The sequence below is a fragment of the Neopelma chrysocephalum genome, unplaced genomic scaffold (genome assembly GCF_003984885.1).
Source record: "Neopelma chrysocephalum unplaced genomic scaffold, ASM398488v2 Primary Assembly neopelma1_116, whole genome shotgun sequence".
NCBI classification, from domain to species: domain Eukaryota; kingdom Metazoa; phylum Chordata; class Aves; order Passeriformes; family Pipridae; genus Neopelma; species Neopelma chrysocephalum.
This window is the reverse complement of record NW_020897778.1, coordinates 883022-898992: the sequence shown is the minus strand read 5'-3', so window position 1 is coordinate 898992 and position 15971 is coordinate 883022. Positions and strand designations below refer to the sequence as shown.

Genomic DNA, 15971 nt, shown 5'->3' with positions numbered 1-15971 from the left:
TTTTGTTCTTGCACTGGCCCTAAATACGTTGGTAATTTTGCATTGCTTTGGTTTGGGTTTGTATTTTTCTTTCAATACAATTGTACTTTGGGCAAAGTTGGGAACACAGCATCATCAGTGTGTCCTACAGTGTGTCCTGGGCTTTCAGGCACTCAGCCAAAGCTTCTGACTGTCAGTTCTTAAAGTTCTTCATTAGCTGCCTTTGTTCCTTGGATCTGCCTGCATTTTAAGCTTTTGAAACAGGAGAGGGAACACATTAAATAAATTCAGAGATTAATGTGGTTAATATTTTCTGGTGATTGCATTTCGAGTAACCTAGATTTAAGTTTAATTATTCATCTCCAAAGAAAGCACTGGACAGCAGTGCTAATGCTTGGTATAAATGGTATTTGTTTCTTCACTATCATTGCTGGGAAAACACTGTTGCTGTCACAAAGAGGTTAGAAGAGACAGAGGTCTCTTGTTTGCCAATGTTTGTTGCAACACTTATCATTCCTGTAGAAATATGTCATATGACAAACTGGCTACAGTCCTGTAGGGCACAACTGACTTCTAGAAATATGTATAAAACCCCAACTCCAGAACCAAGTGAACTTAGAGATGTAAATTTCCTGTCACAGCAAAAGAACAGCATTTCTGCAAAAAGACTAGAAGAAACCAGGAGATCAAACTGAGGAAAGGAGAAGAAAGTGGAAAAGAAAGAGTGGAATCCTCTGAATTGTAATTGTATGTTGCATATATCCAATGGGGGAGGATAATCTATTTGTTATTAGAGATCAGGATTGGGAGTTGAAGAGCATGGTTTCTATTTCTGGCTGTGGCACAGCTCTATAGAATAAATCTGCTCTTCAGAGTTGGATTTCTATGATGAAATCCTTTATCCTTCTGAAACTCAGGTCATCGTTCCTGTGCTCTCAGAAACATTGATGTAGTATTTGCTGCTGCTCAAAGCACTCACTGCAGCCACTGCAGACCCTGAGAGTTGTAACTATTCCTTTTATATGTATTTTAGGACCCTAAAAATCTCACAGTGAGGTGGAGACAAGGAATACTTCTCCCTTTTGTAAAATTACTCCATTCTAACTACCTGTACTTGGCAATTACATAAGGAGAATGTGCTGGATGCAGGTCCTGTGTTCATATATCTAAAAAACCACTTTTAAGCACCTTGGAATCTTGCAACATGGGAGAACTGCATAGGACAGGAGGGAACGGCTGGAGCTGTGTCAGGGCAGGGTTAGGTTGGATCTCAGGAGAAGGTTCTTCCCCCAGAGTGTGGTTGGCACTGAACAGGCTCCCCAGGGCTGTGGTCACAGCCCAAGGCTACCAGTGCTCCAGGAGTGTTTGGACAATGCCCTCAGGAACAGGGTGGGATTATTGGAGTGTCCTGTGCAGGGCCAGGAGTTGGACTGGATGATCCTCGGGGGTCCCTTCCCACTCGGGATATTCCATGATTCAAATGAGAGCATTAGAAGCTGTTCACAGAGGTTCTCTTGCCTACTTTCTGCAAGGTTTTCTTTTCAACTCTGTTTCTTTTTCTTTTTTTTTTTTTTGATGGCTTTCAGAGGACATAAGGCAAAAATAAAAATGAATAAAAAAATGTTCCCTCGCATCTTTTCAACTCGGAGCTGTTCCCATATCCTCTGCCCACCATACCCAATCCAACCTCTTTTCATGCTCAAGTTCTCACCCTGCATCCTTCAGCACTTGACCCTGTAAATCATCGCTGGGTATTTCTGCTGCCTTTAATGTTTTCATTTTGAGGAAATGAAGCTCATTCCTTTCCGTCTTTTCTATTGTTTGAGCCACTTAATTAAGAATTAGATCTTTGTGAATGGCTCCTGCCTGTCTGTAATCCAACAGGAACCTTTCATTGTTTTAGTCTCTCCCTGTTCATCAATTCCTGTGTTCTTCCCACTGTTCTGTTTGTTTGATCAGTGAAATAATTGGGGGTCTTAGAGATCCAGCACTTCTTAAATATAATTCCTTGATTTAGAGTTGGTTGTAACTTCCAGAAGCACTTTTTCAGCAGGTATTTCTGCCATGCAGCTTTCAGAATTTAATTCAGTAATCAGATATCTTTTGGCTAAAAGTGAACCAATACAGCTCTCCCTGGTGGCATGTTTAGATCCACAGACCGCGCAATATGAAACCAGTTTGACGGGGGAATGCACTTGTCTTTTCCTCCTTGAACAAGACAGATCACAGTCTTCTCCCTTGATTGTCTGGGTATCATCCAAATGTCAATTAGACAAGTTTTGCAAGTATTGGTGTAATACCCTTTTGGACTCAACTGGAAGATGTTTCATGCAACATCCCATTTTTTCTCCCTGTTGTAGATGTATATGATGGCTGGAGTCCCAGGTTTCAGGGGAACAGTAAATGGAAATCTTGGAAGTTGTCAGGGAAGTTGATTGTCAGTCATTCTCATCATCACCCTCTGACCACAGATAGGCAAGAGTTCAAAGTGCCAAATGAAGTTGTTTTTTTTTTTGAGTTACCATAACAGTTACCGTAAGAGCCAACTATTGTTCTTTCTGTTTGCAGATTGGTGCTTCTCTGTTTGCCAGCAACATTGGCAGTGGGCACTTTGTGGGAATAGCAGGAACAGCAGCAGCTGGCGGGATTGCCATCGGAGGATATGAATGGAATGTAAGTGCCACTTGTGTGAGTGGATGTATTTGGGACATGAGGAATTATCTGCAGGGCTTAATCAAAATAACATCGCCCAATAATTTAAGACTGTCAGAGTTTGTGCTTGGCAACGCTTGTTTTCTGCACAGACCTGTAAGAGCTACTGTTTAGCCTGTCCTTCTTGGACCTTGTCCAAGGCACTGGAAAAAGATGACTCTTTACTGTTGAATGAGAGAGCATTTGAACCAAATAAATCAGTGGGTTCTCTTCTCTATGCATATGTTTTGATTTCTTTTAAAGTATTTTGATTCTATGATTTAAGTCCATGATTCTATGATTCTATTTATGAAGAACCCTTTCAGACTCCAGGATACTGGGAAGAGTTTATCAGGTTTGTAATCCACGATAATTTTTACAGCATTTTGCTATGTAGGAGTTGTTGAAGGGGCTTTGATTTCTTCACAGGCTATTAAGAAATTTTGGGCATCCCTCACAAGCACCTGCTTTCCAAAATCCTTTTCCTCTTTACTCTCTCCTTCTAATTACATGTGTGTTTTTCTCAGGGTTGCACTCCAGGGTAGAGGTATCCAAGCTGACTTTAAATGAGCTGCTTGGAGTACCAGGGGCAGTGTTAACTGCAGGGGCACAGGGATTCACAGCAGCTGCTTCAGCCCATTTCCTTGTATTCTCAGGCTCTGTGGGTGTGGGTAATAATGTCCTTGTTCTGCCTAATTCACCTTCGGGGAAAGGATTAGGCCGTGACACAAAGGATTTAATGAGCCTACAGAGGTCGATACTTCCCTCGCATTTAATTCTAAGCAGTGAAAGAATCACACCAGCCTGAGGGGTTTGGCTTGTGTTCCTTAGCAAGGAGATGGTTGTTGCAAATACTCAAGTACTGGTATGATATAGATGTTTAAGGAGAAGGATAAAGCCTAAAATGAACTGTCTGAGATGTGCACAGTTAATCTGTCAGCTTTCTCTGATTGTATTAGGCTTGTAACAGACCTGATTCCCCTTCTTCTTCTGCCAAAACAAAGCAAAACAAACCAGAACACAAATCTCTAGGGCCCATATCCTTTTTCAGGCATCTCTCCCTCTAACACTTAATCTCCTGGGAGATTCCTTCTGTGCTCATATCAATACACAGTGTACAACAATTGCTGTTTAGGAAGCAGCAACAGTACATGTGTGTGTTTGAGCAGACTCTGCATATTCCTGACTTGTGACACAGTGGGAGTGCTGGGCAGGTTAACAGACATGGGGGAAGTATTGCTCTGCACTGTCTAACCTGATTCTCCTCTTGAAAGTACTACTAAGTTTGACTGTTATCATCCTTGTGTTCCACTGAAATTATTTCTAATTTGTATCAGTATGAGGGCAGAAGCCAACCCAGTATTTCTTGTCCATCTTACACTTTTTATCTAGGGGCAGAATTTAAAAGGTACAGTTAAAAGGCCCTTTAAGCCCTGTGGGCAGAATAAATACTGAGTGTAGTTCTGACAGCAGGAATTTGTTCTGTACTTATCAGTTTACATATGCACAGCTGTATATCAGACAGCATTCTAGCCATTTACATCAGCAAACTGTGGCACTGCAATCCTGGAAGATGTGTAGTTCACAGAACACACATGGTAACACAAAATACATCATTAAATGGGAGCATGGACACACAAAACATTTTACAAATTGCAAGTGGTGCATCCTGTACAGTGTATGAGATTGTTGTAAAACAATCCATCTCACAGAGACCCTGTGCAGGAGTGGAAAAGTTCCTGCATTAGTGGCTCTGGGATCGAGATGCTGCAAATAGGTCCCAGGTATCAGGCTTCACCTTCCTAAATATTTCCCAGAATAGTAATCCTATGGGCTGGTTGCCTTTTAACCCTTGTTAAACCAGGCTCCCTGGCTTGCTCTGAAGAGGGCTGGGACAGTCTGGTGCCACTGGTGGAGTGGTGTTTTGATACTGGAGGGCAATCCTGTGAGCAGAAATCAGCTGTTTTTCTAGAAAATATATTACAATCCAGGCTGCATTATACCTTATAAAGTTTTTAGCTTAGATTTTATTCCCAAATTTTCAACTGTAAATCAAAGGACAGAGCAGATCCTCCCCCACCCCCCTGCAATACCTGGGTTTATGTGGATTCAATGGTCTCCACCTTCTTTTGGGTCTGATAACTGGTCTTTGGGAGTGGTGTCTAGAGAGAGGGGCTAATTCAGCTGCTCTTGTCTTGGCTGCAGGCTCTGATATTTGTGGTGATTCTGGGATGGATCTTTGTCCCCATCTACATCAAAGCTGGGGTAAGTCCAAACAGTGCTTTACACTTGTCTTTGCTGCTCATGTCTGCAGACCAGGTCTGGAGTATTGCAAAGCCATGATGAATGGCATGAGATCTGTGTGCCAGAACAGTCCTACATTATGTCTGTGCTATTGAAAAATGAGGATTCTCTGTTCTAAGACCTGAGCTGAGGAGTACTTGGTGCTTCCTCCTTGTTCTCCCTTGATTCCTGGAGCTGCTCTTCCTTGCAACTGCATTTGCAGCTCCCCCCCTTTTTGTGCTCCACTCTCACAGCACCTGAGTACAAAAAATCTTCCTGTGATTTGATCTGAACCTGTTCCCCCTGGTCTGAAACCTTCTCTCCCTCCCCAGGTGGTCACAATGCCGGAGTATCTGAAGAAGCGTTTTGGTGGGAAACGGATCCAGATCTACCTGTCACTCCTTTCCCTGTGCCTATATATTTTCACAAAGATCTCAGTAAGTAAAACTTCTACAGCATTTCTTCTATCCTACATTGATCTAAAGAAAACAAACCCCCATTTACAATATTGCTCACACAACTGATCATTTGATTCTGGTTCGGAGCCCTTGGTTGAATTAACAACTGTAAAACTGTGATTTTGTGTTTCCTTTATTCTGTCCAGTGAGACTCTGTAGCCAGATCTATGCTGCCATCCAAGTTTTTTCCTTCCTGACAATGTCTCTTGATGCTTGTTGTGCTTTATCTTTCTTTTTTAGAGTTTACTTCCACTTATGCTGTCCTCTAGAAATGTCAAAGTGGAGGGAAAGTCTGTTATCTTAGACATTCATGAAATCTATGGCAGGAATTTTTGTCCTTAGGCTTCATATTTATCCACTTCAGCATCCTCTAGTGAACATGCCGTCAGTAATACAGATGAGGGAAAAGAGCAAGAAGGCTATGGATCAAAAAAGAATAATAGGAATTAGAAAATGGAAGAGTGGGGAAATGCAGAAGAGGGAAATTGTAACAGCTGAGGTGAAAGGAGGGAAGTGGAGATTCTTTTAATGGGCAAGTGATTGGTGTAAAGTTTCAGGTGCTATAAAGTTAATGTTTATTAAGTACATGGATGTGTTTCTGGGAAGTAGTGAAGGGAGGTGCTATTTCCCATATATCTTAAAACTACCAAGCCTGTAAAGAAGTCCACAGTTCAGGCAATCCTCAATCTGTTGTTTTGCAGAAATTGCCACGGCAGATTACTCTTTGCCCTCTGAATGGCAGCTGAGTGATAATAGTGCAATTTAAGCTAAAAGATTGGCCTTTTGCTCTCATTCTCACATCTTCACGATAAATGATCCTTAGGGAGGTTATAAATTAAACAGCTTGGTTCTGTGGAACTGGACTCAGAGCTGGATTTCCATATATATCAAAAGGATTACACAGTTTGCTGCAGTTGTGCTCAACCATCATAATCAGAAGCCCCAGGTATAACACAGAGTTCTGGCAGCTCCAGCACAAACTCCTCCCGTCGGTGACTCACATTCCCACTGGGAACACGTGTTTGTCAGGAGCCTGTTGAGGTGCTCCCTGGGCTCTGAACTGACTCTCTGGCTTTGAGTGCCAGCCTAGGCCATTCCAGGTATCTGATTAAGGGATTTTACCCCATTTCAGTTAGTGTCCTTCCAGGAAAGACAGGTTCTGCTTTCAAGCTCTCAGTGTGGTCATGAGGCTGAACACACCCTCTCCTGCTCCTGTGCTCCTTGTTATGAGGATGCAAAGCAATAGCCAAGGGATCCCCCTTGGGCCCCACTCTACCATTGGCCCCTCTCAGCTTCCCATCACCCCATGTGTTCCAGGTGTGTGTGTGGAGGTGCCATGGAGCTGGGTTTCTGTGCTATGCAGGGGAAAATCTAGTGCACAATTTTCTCTGTTTTTTTGTTCCCCTGCCCCAAGCAACTCCGACAGTGTCTGTCCATGTACACTGAGGCTCAGGTTCAGCAGGGACAAACAGGTCTCTACCTCATGTCACTGTATTCAGTGCAGGATTTGCCCAGGACTGATCTACTTGCTGTATCTTATTCAGAATGGGCAGAGCAGGCAGTCCTTGGAGGTTTCAGGTGCTGTCAGGGGATCTCAGAGCAGGTTTTGCTATGCCATGCTATGCAACAATATTCCCCAGTGGTCCCCGAGGAACCAGCTCCAGAAGCAGAAAGGGAAGGGCTGTTCCATCCTGGACTTGTCCAAGAGTGCTGTGGAGAGGTGCCTGCCACAGGGAGATAGCACAGCCCTCTCTTCCCAGAAACACATTGTGTGTCCAAACATACCCACGTGCTGACAGTCCATTGCATTTTACTTCCTTGACTGCTGCCTTAGCAAGCACTCCCCTGGGATCGTTGGGGCTCACTGAGATGTGATAGAAAAGGATGGGTTTCTGCCCTGCCCTGCCCTGAACAGGAGGTCACACCCACAGTGTGACTGCAGTGATACTCACTGCCCTTATCCTTGTAGGAGAGTGGCATCTTCCTTCTGGGGAAGTAATTTTGTGTGCTGCTTCCTTGATGTGATAAAATATCATGTCCTGTACTTAATAATGTAACGATTATGGGTTATGGTGCTTTCCAGTGAACAGTGTCACACATCAGGTCGTGGAACTCCTGCCCTGCTCCTTCTGGCACAGTGCCACCATGTGAGGGTCAGAGTCCCTTTGCACACCTCTGCAAGGTCCTCACCATTTCTCTTTTCCTGCACATTTGCTGTGGTTTTTGTTGGTTTCTTACCTTGCTTTGTGGCTAATCAGCCAAGGCCATGCTGCGAGGTGTTCATCCTTGGGATCAGAGGACACGTGCTCTCTGAGCCCAGAGGATTTCTGTCACTCAGGTGCCTCACCTGTACGTGCTTCCTGAGCATGCAGCACGTTGGGAGGAGTCCCACAGCAGCTTTCAGAGGCTTGTTAGCCACTAGAGTTGCTGATATTGGTCATTACACCAAAGGGAAGGGTCTAGTAAAAGTAAAATCTTGATGGACAGTAATAGACTAAATTATGACATGACCAGAGGGAATTAAGGTCTGAATGCTTTTGAAGAAATTAGAAATTGTAAACTGAAATTTCTAAATCTGTTACAGCATTTTCTTTCCATTCATTGTGCATAATTCCAGTAGTAAATGTTTGGTGTAGACTTACCACTGGGAAGAGGAAGAGAAGGAAAACCTCCTCCTAGGACTGCACAGTGTAGGGGTTAAAGAGTAGGTGCCCCTGCCCTGACTCCCACATTCCTGTTGCAGCTGGATTCACATGCAGCTGGCATGTGGTCGTGTGCCTTTGCAGGGATAGCTTGCAATGTAAAGGAAAATGTCACTCTATTCAGAGATTAGATGAAGATTAACAGTGTCTATAAAAGAGCATAAATGGAGAAATAAGGAAATATTGGAAGGCAATAATCTAACTGGGAAGGAGAAGCAGTGGAGCTGGAAGATAGCAATTTGAAGAAGCTCATACATTACTCAGGATGCTCAATAATTAACTATACATTTCTTTCTGGGAGTCATTTTAGGACCATTAATATTTAATGATATGTAGGCTAAAGCCAAGAACAATAAAAGAAAGGTCTGGGACATGGGCTGACCAGTGGTGTGAAAAGATAGGGAAAAAATTACCATAGAGAGAAGGGGCAAAGGATATGGTCTGACAGCCACTGAGGTGAGAGCTGAAGGTCCTGGTTCCCGATTCCAAAGTAAATCTATAAGAAATCTGCTCCAGAGGCAGAGTTTTGGGAGTGGGATTGTGATTCACACTCTGCTCCACAGTTGTTTCCTGCATGCCAGGGCAGTGGGGCTGCAGAGGTTGGGGCCTCTTCCTCATTCCGCAGCAGGAACTAGGGGTGAGGTTTCCACATCTCTGGAATGAAGAGGGTTTCTCCATGTGGCATCTTCCAGTAGCCAGGCTGGAGCACTGCCAGTCAGTGTGTGTGCCCAGCTGAGGCAGCAGCAGTGCTGGTGCCTGCTCTGGGATCCCAGGCTCTGCCTGCCCTTGGGAACCTCCCTCCTGTGAGGGAGGCTTTGCCCCAGGGTATGGCCACTGTTGGTCTTTGTTTCAGGCTCCTGAACCCCACTGGGACCTGCAGGGTTAACTGAGGGTAGAGCCCTCCTACAGTGGTGAGGAAGACAAAGCAAGGTGGGCAGGTGGGGTTGGAGAGCAGCCCATGAACTGGATGCTCAGGAGCAGCCTCTAATGAAAACATAATTTACAGTAATGCATCACAAGTGCACTGGGGCAGATTATTCCGATTGCAAACTTGTATAAAAACCACTGATGCAAATTATCTCTAAATCAGGAACTGATTTAATGTGATTAACATCCCTGTGTTACTCTGGAACCTGAACAATTCCTTTCTTACGCAAGAGCTCAAGGTCTCTTCCATTAGTCAACTGATGTCAGTTCTTCTGACAGGAACTTAAAAATAGAGACAATACGAGATGTTTGCCTTTAATGCAAATGTACCATTTGTCCTGAACCAGCAGGATGAGCTACAGCACGTGTGTGTGAGCAGAAAAGGGAAGGAAGAGACTTGTGCAGTGGCATTGATTGAAGAGAACTGTGGCGTGTCCTGGAGGTGTCTCACAGTCCATCCCTGCACGGGGTAGTGAATGTGGCCTCAGTTTTAAGCAGTTTTTTACTAAGCTGTCTCTCAGTCCCAAAGCACAGAGCAGCAAGGTGACTCTGTCTGTGAAAACAATCTGTTGAAAAAGGTCTGGAAATGCTTTGAGAAATGTCGCACCCCTTGTACTGGAACTGCCACAGCCCTGAGGGGAGACTGGCAGGTGTATGGAAATGGCTTCTGTTTTCTTTTTGATTTGTGTGTGCAGGACTATCAGGGGCACAGTTGTGTGTTTCAGTGCCCTCATCATGGCTGTGTAATATGTCATCATCAGGAATTTAAATGTTGCTTCATCTGTGATTTTTTGTTTTCCAGGCTGACATATTCTCTGGAGCTATATTTATCCAGCTGGCCATAGGGCTGAATCTGTATGTGGCCATAATTATCCTGCTTGCTATTACTGCTATTTACACCATCACAGGTGAGCTTACCAAGCAGTCTGATACACCAAAGAAGTTGAGGGAGCCAGAAAAAAAGAGAAGAGGGAAGATGGGGAGGAGAGGAGAAAGAAAACCTGGAAGGGGAATTTGAAGAGGTCTTTGAAAGAGAGAGGTGGTGGGAAAAGTGTAAAAAAAAAAAAATCCACTGAGGCATTTGCACAGGGCTGACTTATTTGTCCTGACTTATCTGTCCTGACTTTTCTTTGCCAACAGGTGGCCTCGCAGCTGTGATTTACACAGACACCTTACAAACATTCATCATGGTAGTGGGATCCTTTATTCTCATGGGATTTGGTAAGTAAATCAGATGAACTAAACTGGAATGTTCAATCACAAATCCTGCAGTGGCTGTGGAAATGAATCCTGCAGTGTGAAACTGGTACCTTAACTGACAGGTTTCAGTTCATATATCTATTTATCAGGGAAGAAAATAGGCATGTTGCCAAAAACAGGCACATTGCCAAAGCCCTTCAGTCACTGAGTCACTGTCTCCTAAGCACAGGTGTGCTTAGGGTAATAAACAGCATCCCATGACACCACAGGACTTGTGATGCCTAATGAGGTGAAAGTGGAGTTGTTTGCAGATAATGATGATACTCTTGAGAAGTTCAGAGAGTATCTTGTTTTAATAAGATTATAATTTCATAGACATTCAGATGCTAAGGCATGAAAATTCCTGATTCACAGTGAAGAGCTGTTGGTCACATTGCATGAATCTTCCTGTTTTCAACTTGTGTTAAACAACCCAAACACCTGAGCATTTTAAGGAAGCCTTGCAGCTGATCTGTGGGTGTCATTTTATCACCAGCTGGACAAGAGACACAAATGGAATGTTTATGGATGGGACAATGTGTGTGTCCAGAAGACCATATGCATTTTAGAACAGAAATGATGCTGTTAAACTGAATTAATAGGAAGGGATCATAAGAAAGAATGAAATAGTGATAAGGCTCCATGAACTTGTGGTGTCCTTTCTTATCTTTCTAGTTACTCAGCACTTGGTTTTCCCCTGGTGAGGTCTTTCGTTGAATTTAAATTATTCCACCACTGTTACAACAGAAATAACTTTAGACTGACCTAACCTGGGAAGACCCTGCCTTAGGTTCTCCCTAGGTCAACGTGTGGAAAAAATGTATCTTCAATTCACCTCTTGGCAAGGCCTGTTGAAGAGACGCTGGAGCCCAACCCAGCATTAGTGAGCTCTGCAGAAACCTGACAGGAAAGGTCACTTTGGTTCTTGTTGTGGGAATGCTTCCAAACCCCTGTGTGTGTTTCCTGACACTGCCCATGTCAGCAGGTTGGAATTTCTACATCCATATTAAGGAGGTTTTTCTCCTCATGTTCTCAAGCTCTATTTGAGATTTCAATAATAAATCCTTTAGCACTACTTTTTTTTCTATTTTGCAGCCTTTAAGGAAGTGGGAGGGTACGAGGCTTTCATGCAGAAGTACATGGAAGCAATTCCATCCAACACCTCCTATGGGGGCATTGACGTTGATCCCAAGTGCTACACCCCCCAGCAGGACGCCTTCCACATCTTCCGAGACCCCATCACTGGAGACCTGCCGTGGCCAGGGCTCATCTTTGGCCTCAGTGTCCTGGCCCTGTGGTACTGGTGCACAGATCAGGTAATGTGGCAGCAGGATGCCTTGGGAATGCCCAGCACACAACTCCAGTGTGACCTTCCCCCCTGTAATGCAAAGCTGGGCCACAGAACTGGCCATTAGTTCAAGACTGGTCAGTGACTTTCCAGTTCCTGGTTTCTAAACCCCTCTGACATGTGATAAAATGAAATGGGTGTTCTTTCAAGTCTTCCTGTGCCCAGCACATCCTCCTCCTTTCTCATTTCTTGTGTGTGACCATGTGTGCAAACACAGAGAGGTTGTGCTGTGAACATTTGATTAGGGAACCACACACCAAATTATTGGAACCCTTATTAGAGGGTTCCCCTTTCAGTAAGACAAATCTGTTTCCTATTTGTGCAGCTTTTATCTTTGCATGCACAGTCTTGGAGAGGTGTTCTTTATATGTAAGGTCTTTCAGCCTGGAGATACTTCCCCAATCCTCCTTCCTTCTCCCTAAAACCTACTGTCCAGTTTCCCCAAGAGATCACTCTGACATGAGCAGAGACAAGTGTGCTCCTGCACCTGCAACATGTGGATGTGTCCAGTCCTAGCAAGTGATCTCTCTGCGTCCTGAACTGTCAGAAAGATAATCTTCACAATTTCTAAACAAAAGAACAAACCCCCCAATGTAACTGTATCCATTGCTCAGGTTATTCCTTTCTGGCTTTTTAGTCTGTCTGCTTTTCTTGTGAGAAAAGTCTTAGCTCTTATACACTGGATAAGTGATATTTTGCTTTACTTATTTCAAATATATACTTTGATTTTCATATAGTTTTTATTTTTCCTGGTGGCAGAAATGCTAAATAGGCTTTTTTGCTGTCACAGAGGTTAAGGAGCACCTTGTATCTAGAAAGTGGCATGGTGTGATGAGGGAAATGTTATAATTGCCGTGTCTCACTGACAGGTTATTGTCCAAAGATGTCTCTCTGGCAAGAACATGTCCCATGTGAAGGCTGGTTGTATCATGTGTGGATACCTCAAACTCTTGCCCATGTTTATCATAGTGATGCCTGGAATGATCAGCCGAATTTTGTACACAGGTATGGACACAGAAATGCACATTTCTTCTTGCTGCCTACCTTTCATTGCCAACCTCTCTGTCCTTTCCAAAATACCTGTTAGATTGTCCTCTGTCACCCAAATTGTCCAGGCACCTGTATGCACAAAAACTAACTGCACTGTAAGAAGCCACAAGTCTTGCTGTTTTCCCTGATCCCAGATTTCCGCTGTTGTTATTGCTGTTCATTTTGGTGTCCCTCCCCAGCTGTCCGATTGTTACAGCCCCACTCTGACTGAATGAGTGGGAAATGCTGTCCAGGTTGGATACTCCCACTGGCATTCAGAGGGACAGGGCCATCAGTCCCAGACTGCAGGATCTGGGCCGTGGCCAGTCCCGAGGTTAGTGGGGGGAAATGCCCTTTGCCCATCTCTGACCAGCAGAGGGTCAGGCTGGGTTTGGCAGCAGGCAGAGGAGAGAGCTTCAGGTCAGAGGGAGTGGGGTTTATGTTCCTCTGCTTGTTTTTCTCCTTGCTCTCCTTGTGTTGTTCAGTCCTGGTCTGACCAATTAGTGCTGATTTTAGTTTGACCTGCAGCACTTTTCAATATTCTTTTAGAGAGGAAAGGAAGGAAAGAGGCTTAGAGTCACCTTCCTCCCTGCCAGCAAACCAAGGATGATACCAAACATGTCAATCTGGTGGTTCAACACAGAGATACATTTTAGAAGCTCTACTAATTTGGGAGCAATCTGTTGTTTACATGACCTTGTCTAACTGCCTCGTTATCCTCTCCTCAGATGTGGTGGCTTGTGTTGTGCCTGAAATCTGTAAGCAGCACTGTGGCACCGCAGTGGGCTGCACAAATATTGCTTATCCAAAAATGGTAGTGGAGCTCATGCCAAATGGTAAGACACTATCTGTATTTGTTGTTTCTTTGTTTTAGGAAAGGGGAAACTGCCAGACTAAAAACAAGTGCTAGAGGAGTCCAAGACCCATATTTAGTTCCAAAATTGTTGCTAGAACTATGTACTGTTTTAGCTGAAGCTGTGGGTGGAGAATAGCTCCACACTGACAGTGTCATTTCTCAGCTGGAAAATACTGGGTGATGAAATGGTAATTGAGCTCCCTTTCTGTGAAGGTAAAAAGTTACCTGCTTTGCCAGTGATTTATCAAAGACTCTCTGTGGCAGCACCTCCGAGTTGCAGGCCCACACCTGCAGTCTCCTGCCAATCCCACAGAGGTGGGTGCTGGCTCAGAAGGCCAAAGAGACAGGTTATGTTCCTATGAAGACCATGGCACTTCCCTGACAGCTTTAGCTTCCCCATATATGGTGACTGTTGATCACAGCAGTGTATGCAGTACTTCCCCACTCTGTGTGACCAGACCACACCACCTGGAAAAGTGGCTTACTCTGGTTGAAAAAATAGTAAAGGAAACTTATTTTTTTTGGCAAACACCTGGTTCACAAATATACTGCAGGCAAGTGAGCACTGACCTGCAAACAAGACAAATTATTTTTATAACTCTTGGGAAAAGTCTGCTTAGTATTATTTTCTTTTTATTCCAGCATTTAATCAGACAGCATTCACTAAAGAAGTATCTATGTGCTAAAATCTCGAGGGTTTCCCTGTCACTGCTTTAAATAGCTTTTCCCAGCTCAGCAGACATTGCTTTGCTTGCTTTGCAGGGAAGTGTCAGGCAGGGGTTTGTGTCAGGCACGGGAATCTGCCACACACGCTCAGAGCTGGCTGGGAAGGGGCAGCCAAGCTCCGGGGATGGAGAGGTCCTGAGGCTCTTCACGAAACGCTCATCCCAGTTCCCTTGTGTCTGTGTTCCAGGTCTGCGGGGTCTGATGCTGTCAGTCATGTTGGCCTCCCTCATGAGCTCCCTGACTTCCATTTTTAACAGTGCCAGTACTTTGTTCACTGTGGACATTTACACTAAAATCCGGACCCGAGCGTCTGAGAAGGAGCTGATGTTGGCTGGCAGGTGAGCGCGGCCGCCCTTCCCCGCAGCACCGATGGTTCCAGGCTGCCTTCTCCCCGATCCCAAGGGCCGGGCGGAGCCTGCCTGGCAGAGCTGCAGTGGCCTCCTGTGGCCGGAGCCGCCGTCCCACCGCACCGGCTCCTTTTGGGAAAACAGACTGATCCCAATGGAATCGACTGTCCATGAAGTAGCCAAACTAACTCTCAGTGCTTCCCATTACTATTTGAAGGGAATTCCTTTTAATTATCTTCCCAGGCTTCATGCTGCAGCATCAGTGAACTAGTTCTAGTTGATCTGCTATTGATTTGACTCTGGATATAACAAACACAGGGAAAAAAGTGATTTTCTATGTTTTGATTGCATGTTTCGCTGTTTGCTGATGGATATTTGACCTACACAATACCCAGCTTGGATTTCTATTGTTTGTTCAGTGCTAATTGGCCATTATAATTGATTTCACTAGCTGAAATACAAAATGAACATGTAAATTATTGATTAATTGCTGGGTTTTTTTCTTTCTGATAGATCATAGATACTTCTAAACAGATGGCTAATTGAATGTCTGGCTGTGTTTACAGGGCATTTATGTTACTCTTAATTGGCATCAGCATTGCCTGGGTTCCCGTGGTTCAGTCAGCTCAGAGTGGGCAGCTCTTTGACTACATCCAGTCCATTACCAGCTACCTGGGACCTCCCATTTCTGCTGTTTTCCTGCTTGGCATCTTCTGCAAGCGTGTCAATGAGCCGGTAAGTGCCCACCGGGAAGCAGGAATGCTGCATGTTCCTTGGGCATTGGGAGAACTGCTTTTTTTGGTTTACTGGCTTTTATGAGCAACTTCTTCCCATTTATTTTGATCCTAGTATGGCCCAGGGATTCTCTGTCTCCATACCCCACGGCCTGAGGCTTCAGAGATGAGTTTGAGAGAGTTCTTTGGTAGTGTGATAGATAAACAGTCACCCAGGAATTCCTAGATAGCTCTGAAGCTTAGGTTACCTATCACTTTGCCAAGAAGAGTATAAAATGGATAATTTATGAAGACCTATTCTCCATAAATAATCTTTCAGGATATTGGTCACCAAACTGTTCTACCAAACAAATCACCTTTTACCTGTCCTGTCCAGTTGAGTTTTTCATATCTCCAGGAATGGAGACTCCACAGTGTCTGCAGGCAGCCTGTTCCAATGGTCAATCACCCTTACAGTAAAACAAAACAAAAGGTTATGTTTAAAGAGGATTTCCCATATTTCAATTTGTGCCCAGACATAGCTGTGTGTGTGTGTTATGCTTTGGCTGGAGTGCTGTACACCAGGCAGCAAAACATCCACCAACAGTACTGAGAATTAGCTTTTAACTAATTACTAACAGGGCTGTTAGAAGATAAACCAGACACATATTTC

At 44.3% G+C, this 15971-nt stretch overlaps 1 protein-coding gene across 2 annotated transcripts in view; it reads left to right on the top strand.

The window, feature by feature from the left end:
* Nucleotides 1-15971, top strand: part of SLC5A1 (solute carrier family 5 member 1) — a 28746-nt gene that overhangs the window by 8959 nt on the left and 3816 nt on the right. For both annotated transcript variants that reach the window (XM_027696787.1, XM_027696786.1), the window contains exons 3-12: nt 2548-2652; nt 4876-4935; nt 5286-5390; nt 9843-9948; nt 10181-10261; nt 11375-11595; nt 12497-12632; nt 13385-13492; nt 14426-14576; nt 15152-15320. In XM_027696787.1, coding sequence (XP_027552588.1) covers nt 2548-2652; nt 4876-4935; nt 5286-5390; nt 9843-9948; nt 10181-10261; nt 11375-11595; nt 12497-12632; nt 13385-13492; nt 14426-14576; nt 15152-15320 — 1242 coding nt within the window. The remainder of the gene's footprint in view (nt 1-2547; nt 2653-4875; nt 4936-5285; nt 5391-9842; nt 9949-10180; nt 10262-11374; nt 11596-12496; nt 12633-13384; nt 13493-14425; nt 14577-15151; nt 15321-15971) is intronic.